This window comes from Solenopsis invicta, chromosome 13 (assembly GCF_016802725.1).
Source record: "Solenopsis invicta isolate M01_SB chromosome 13, UNIL_Sinv_3.0, whole genome shotgun sequence".
Taxonomy (NCBI): Eukaryota; Metazoa; Arthropoda; class Insecta; order Hymenoptera; family Formicidae; genus Solenopsis; species Solenopsis invicta.
This window is the reverse complement of record NC_052676.1, coordinates 6185175-6192235: the sequence shown is the minus strand read 5'-3', so window position 1 is coordinate 6192235 and position 7061 is coordinate 6185175. Positions and strand designations below refer to the sequence as shown.

At 29.0% G+C, this 7061-nt stretch overlaps 1 protein-coding gene across 1 annotated transcript; it reads left to right on the top strand.

The window, feature by feature from the left end:
- Window positions 1–404: 404 nt before the first annotated feature.
- LOC105201359 lies at window positions 405–5765 on the top strand. The gene is made up of 7 exons (XM_011169347.3): window positions 405–628; window positions 1279–1522; window positions 1624–1733; window positions 2629–2748; window positions 4635–4781; window positions 4875–4937; window positions 5465–5765. Exons 1-7 carry the CDS (start codon window positions 553–555, stop codon window positions 5656–5658), a joined length of 954 nt encoding a protein of 317 aa, XP_011167649.1. The 5' UTR covers window positions 405–552; the 3' UTR covers window positions 5659–5765.
- The last annotated feature ends 1296 nt before the right edge of the window (window positions 5766–7061 follow it).

Sequence of the window (7061 nt, the reverse complement as noted above, 5' to 3'; positions counted from 1 at the left end):
TGGAAATTTAACAAAATATCGAACATTCTGAAATTCAAGGTAGTAGTTCAAAGTGAGAGAAATAATTTGTTTCAACACAATAACAGTTACGTAATTTAAATAAATACGCAACACGCAATGACTAATAAAGCAAATTATTTTCTCCAATTTAGCATTTCCTCTTCACTTGTCCTCTATCCTTTATACCTCTTTCGTTCTCAAATTGCTCATCAAATTTTTCTTCGCCTCTCCGCGTGCTTATAATTCTCATTACAACACAATATCAATCTCATTTTCATATTTCTCAAACGCACATATTCATCAATTCAACTCCTGTTTCCCCTCCTAGACATTCTAATTTACTCGCGTGCGTTTAATTATTCTTGCACATTCGTATTTCCCCTCTTCCTATACCGCGTCTTTGCGTCTGCGTTATTCATATTTCGTGTAACCACCGTCTTTCTCGCACCCACTTTCAGTTCTTTCCAGACCGCGGACTAGCTACTGAATACTGAAGGAGTATAAATGACATAGCGCGGTAACAAATCGAACAAGTTTTCAAATTGCTGGAAGATGACACGTCGTGGCTCTCGTACTCTTATTCAGATATGCGCCTATCTGGCGTTCGTCACGGTCGCGATTGGTCGAGGTGAGTCGATGGAGGAGACAACGCTTGCGAAAAAAATGCGACAAGTTCTTATACAAAAGTTATTCAAATGTTAATTTCATCTGTGTAATATTATCATTAAGGCATTTAAGTTGTTTTCCAAAATTCTAACGCAAACTCGCGATGCAGCGTGAGATGAGTTAACAATAATTCCGTGGCTAATTCATAAAAAAGATATTCAAGTGTTGAAGCTATTAAAGTTTTGTGAAATTTTAAACGCTAATCAAGTAACCAAATTCTTTACCGAAAGAATATATTTATAAATATTTATAAATAGAGAAATTATATTTATAAATTTTACACATTTACTACGTCTGAAAATGTTTTATAGCAAACATGTCTAATAATAATTTTTCTAATTGTAAAATAAAAATTTGTTAAATTCTAATAAAATTTTAAATTGCACGATGCACTTTTACAGAAACATTTTTTTAGTTGATTCGATAATTGTACGTTGACATTCAGATTTCATGAATACTTTATCATTTTGATCTCATGAATCTCGTTTCATTCAAAATTTCCTTATACTCTAAGCATACAGAACAGTTCTTTCATCTGGCTAAACATTCATTTTTATCGCCAGCGATAATATATATCGTATTAAATTCTTTTGGTCTTTTGTTTTTGTAAAGAGCATTGCGATAAAACAAAATGTCCTGGTCCATTGCCATATTACAAGGATCTAAATTGCATCCCGGTGTACGAGAAAGAAGGTGATTGCTGTGCGACAAAATATAATTGTGATCATCTGAAAAAGAGGTCACATAACAAATGTTACGTCAACGGTAAGGAGTACGAGATCGGAGAAAAGCTTAAAGATGAAGATGCAAATCCTTGTGACGTTGGTTGTATCTGCATCGGAAGCACAGACGGAATGTAATCAAAGTCCTCAACATTAACATTTTTCAATTATTGTTTTATTTCAATTTAATAATTAAGTTTTATTTATTAAAACTGTATTATTTCTTTTAATGCAGCGCCTCGTTCAGATGCGCAGAAGTCGATTGTCCCACCTTTGAACCAGCGAGAGCAGGCTGCTATAGAAAGAATTCCGCATTAAGTTGCTGCCCCGGAGAGGAAGTTTGTTGTAAGCATACGTGATATAATTAAAATTACAGAAAAGTATAGAATTCATTTGCTTTACTTTATATTTGTTTTTGCCAAGATTTGTGGTGATCCGTGTGGTGCGTCAGAACTTATTAAACTTTTAATTGATCGATATCTCTTGCTCCGCGCAATCCCTATGTGCTGGAAGGAAATAGCAAAAATAATTTTGCCAAGATCACTTTACGTTTATCAAGAAAACCTGAAAGACCTGTAGACGTCAGTCCAAAGAGATTAAGGGTGTATTAAGACACTAAGGCTGTATAAACTTAACCCTTAAACACACTACTGGAAATTCTCCTAAAATTGCAATTGCTTGCTGTGTGAAGACGGAATGAAAAAAAAGATATATATATATATATATATATTAAAAAATTAAATTATATATATGTATATAAGACATATGTATAGAATTCTCTCCTTTCACACTTTCCTCAGTACATTGCTTTTTGTGTCTACAACCATATCCCAAAGCTAACTCAAAATTTCCTGTTTGATTGAGAGTTATAGATTTTCTATGTATATTTGCAATAAATTGCTATTTCTGGTTTTTACACGTAACGTATGCATCTAAATATTACATAAAATTTATGCCGTTATATTCTAATAACAACATTGTGTCCTATAATTTATATTAGTTCAACATATGTTGCATGAATGTTGATACAAAATACAATATAAGTTTCCGGCAAATTGCTAACAAATTATTATTCAAAATTATCATATCGTGGAAAAGTCAATTAATTCAATGCGAACTTAGTTGTTACAAGCAATTCTAATAACAACATATGTTATAACTGCGAGAAACATGTCAACAACAATACGGACACATTGCTATTTTGAGTACGTGTTTAAAAAATATCATTTGTATTTTTTAGCTAAACGTTCCAGAGATATACCTACCTGTATCGTGAACGGAAAGAAATACAGAGATGGAGAACGTTTTGAGGTTGAAGGTGAACCGGATTTAAGATGTGTATGCCAATCGGGTTATAAAGGTAAAAGTAATCCCAAATTTTTACGCCATTTTTAATTTTTTTCGTAATTTATAATTTAATTTTTCTAAAAGGTGTGTTATACTAATAAATAAATTTATATTTCGGTAAAAGAAAGACTGGGTCGTGAGATAACATAATATCTGTAATTTGCAATTTTAAATTTTAAAAGCAATCGTTAAAATTATTTTAATGCAGTCTGTTTAGACATTGTCGTTTTTATGAAAGTTGAATTCGCAAATAATAATAATTTTTACAGGGCTATACTCTCTACATAAATTTAAAAAGTATATTAGATGTTAATCGTTTAACTTTACTCTAGTTTATAAGAGGGATCTGTTTAGGACGCTGAAAAGTAATTTTTGGAAATTTTTTAAATAAAAAAAGTAAACTCAATCTTTTAAAACTTTAAAAATTATACTTTTTTTTATATTTATGCTATGTAAAAAATATTGTTAATTAAAAGAAATAAAATATAATAACGTCACAATAAGTCAGTAATTGAAGCCTGTAATTACAAAATAGCAGGAAAAATAAAACTTATAATTTTTGTCTAAAAAACCACAAATATTTTTCATTTTTATATAATTGTATAATCAATAAACTAAAAAAATGATAAAAAAATAAAAATAGTAAAAGTAATAAAATTGTAGAATTTTTAAGACTTTAAAGAAAAAGTGACAATATTTTGACGATACAAGTTTTATTTTTTTATATATAACGGACATTGTTTAAATTAATTTATTCACAAATGCTTTTAATTCATTTAAAACAGTTAAGAGTAATTTGAATAAAGAACTTTGAATTAAGTCTTGTGGCTAAACAGTTTCTTTCTATCTTTCCCGCCAATTTGGAAAAAGCTCAGCACGATGATTACCTGTTTTCTGAGCTATACTAACTTCCGAAATAATACTTCAAATTTCATTCTAAAATTCTTTAGAAGTGTATGGTCTTTACTATAAAAGCAAAAAAAGAGTCAAAAATTTTTACCCGACAGAGTTAAAAGAGGAGTCGTAAGCCATTTGTTAAACTGCTCTTGCAACTTTAAAATGAGCAATGGACAACACTGCTTATTAGGATAATGTTAGCCTCTTACCAGCTTAAAAAAAATAATTTTGAAAAGTTATTTTTTACAATAAAGAAATTATTTTTAAAAATTATATCAAATAAAATATATTTTATAAAGTGTTCATAAAACTTTATTTCGTAGAACTTAACTCACTATATGTAAAATTTACGAATTTGTGTTTTTTTTTATATTTAAAAGTGTCTTTAATTACATTAATTCTTAGTATTCTACGATCTCCTGATTTTTCACAAACACATCTCTTCTTTCTTCTTCAATAAATTGTAAATTACATATATTTATGAACTTCTACCTATAGAGTGATTGATAGAAGTCTATTGCTAACAAATTGGTGCTGATAAAAATTGTGTCGCGTTAATATTTGCCAAGTCATTAAAAAAAAAAAAAAAAAAAAAAAAAAAAAAATGGTATTTCACGATCCACTTTGTTTCTTTAATATTATCAATATATAATAAAATTTATATTTTTATATTTAGTGAATGAAATCTTTATGATAAAATATAATAAATGTAAACAAATTATCAGTTTTCAATGAAATAGTACAAAACTTATTTTGATGCAATGTATTGGGGCATAATTATTTATATTCATTTATCCATAAATATGCAAAAAAATTAAATAACTAAACATCAATTTATACATATTCATCATGTTAATAATTAAGATGTATAATAATAGTTAAGATTGAATTTGCGTTTAACTATATTTCAATAATGCATACCGTAATAATTTTATAATAGAAATTTTTAATTTAAATATATCTACTTTAACTTTATATCTTAGATAAAACTTTGCTTTTTAGGGAAAAACGTCGAACCTTTCTGTGCAAAACCTAAGCATCCATACTGTAGTCCCGATTTCAGAGGTGCATACGAAGTTTTTAATAATTGCACTCCAGTATTTTACCTGGCTGAAAAGCTATCTACTTGCAATATATTTTTTAGATGTCGTAAGTTCACGAAAAATTTAAGATTTCATATGCTGTGTACACGTATGCCAATGTTATTTAATTAATAATGATTATTGAATATGTACATTTCAGAAAACAGATTGGACAAAGTTCTTCACAAGGAAAATTTGAAATCTGCCGACAAAAATTCCAACGGTACGTTTAATATTTAACATTATGGAGGTGAAATGTATGCTCTAATATTTAATATTTTGATGGTTTGACATAATTTTTTATTAACTTATTATTGATTTATAAAAAAATATACTTTTTGAATTAGCACCTAAATGATTCGTCAATAAGCATTTGAACATTCAAGTAATGTTAATAATGATTATGCATTGAGTAGTATGAAATGAGAGCTGATTGCACAAAATGTAGCCGAAACTAATTTCTATCAACCTTCTACAATTATAATTAATTTTTGGTTATTGCTATCATCAACATAAAAATTTTGTGTAGACGTGTTAATTAATACGTTACCACAATGCCTGATGCCCGATGTTTATTTATAAAAAACAATTTTATTTATTTATTTAGATTTTAAATTCTTTTTTTGGCATATCGCTTTCCAAACTATCATCGATAATTGGGGATTCATAGTACTCTCAAAGAAAAATATATTTTAAAATTAATTTTATCATGTAAAAGTACACAGTTAATCGAGACTTATTTTTTTTCAGACAAGGACGTTTGTTACTTTGGTAACTTGATTATGCGTCGCGGCGATGAGTTGAATCGAGATACAGCGTATGAATCTGCATGCGTTAAATGCACTTGCGAAGTGCCTCCTGTACCCACTTGTTACCGTTTACCGAATGACAAATGCAAGGTCATAAATCCTCGCTCTTTCCGTCAACCTATTCCCTATACTTAAATATTCCAAAATCTGTGATAATGTAATTTTTACTTCTGTTATTCGGCTCAGGATATCATAGTAAATAAGTCTGTAAATATAAGAATTAAATACACTTCTGAACTGCATTTTAATTTGCAACACCATTTGATTTTTTTCTTATGAGAAACAATAAAAAAGTATGGGTATTGAATGTCCATAAGTACTGTCGAGGAACTGATAGAATTGTTGAAGCGATTGCAACTTCACGCATGAAACGATACAACAATCAAGAGAGAATTTCATTAGACGTACTCAATTTTGTGTTGGAATAGATAACGGTCATTTCGAATATTTATTTTAAAATTTTTGCAACATTATTTAGTAAGCATTTAAAAATTTTTAATATAATTTGCAGTAGCAGTATATTGTTATTTGCTTACTTTCATTTCTTCACTATATTTTTCTCCTTTTCTCTCATTACGCAATTTGGAACTTTACATATTTCAAACTTATTTAATGTGATTGGTTATACCTAAGGGTAAGAACAAATCATAAAAAATCGACTACTACTTAAACGTTTATTAATAGTGAGCAAGTGTAGTACACTGTTGTGCTCAAATGTCATGTATTATTATGAATGCACTCTCTGTGCAAAAATGTTGCTAGAAATCGCCTGTTGTAACATTATTTGTCAAAAGAAACCATGTAAACCACTACAGCCATGTGCATCGAGCACCACGATAATTGGCACTTTACACAATTAGAGTTACCTTCCATAGAGAGATTCCCAGCAAATGACATAAATCAACATAAGAATCGACATAGTAATTTTATCTGTTTCCCAGAGAATCTCAAACAAAGACACAATGACCTGTCTCAATTTGTGTCTTTTGCTGGAAAGCTTTTACAATAACTTTCACATAGTGTCTCTAAATTTAAGAACATATTTCAATATAAATAAATTAATTTAGTAATGTTAGAAATATAAGAGTTCAGCATTTTAAATCTCAATGAATTAAAATATTACGAAAAACTGACAGAAAATAACTGAAATGTAACTACGTTTTATTTTTTAATAACTGTAACTGAAACGAATTAGTTTTCAAAGTCGATAACTCGTAACGAGCAAGTAATTACCATTTGAGAGAAAAAAAATGTGACGCTTTTGGTGACTTAAAACGTTCCTTTTACGTTCCACTGTTTCAATATATTAATAGCCATAGTCTCAATCAGTCTCAATTATCGTGCATAAAGTATCATGGCTTTCCAAAAAGCGTAATGTAAGGAGTGACACTTCGAATGAATTTGCGAAAGTTGGTACGTATGTATACACAATTGAACGGAAAATACCAGAATTTTTTGTTCCTCTATTTTGAAAATATTTAATAGATAACGAGGATTAGGAAACATAAAAGCTTACGTTCGATACGTGATTTCTGTTT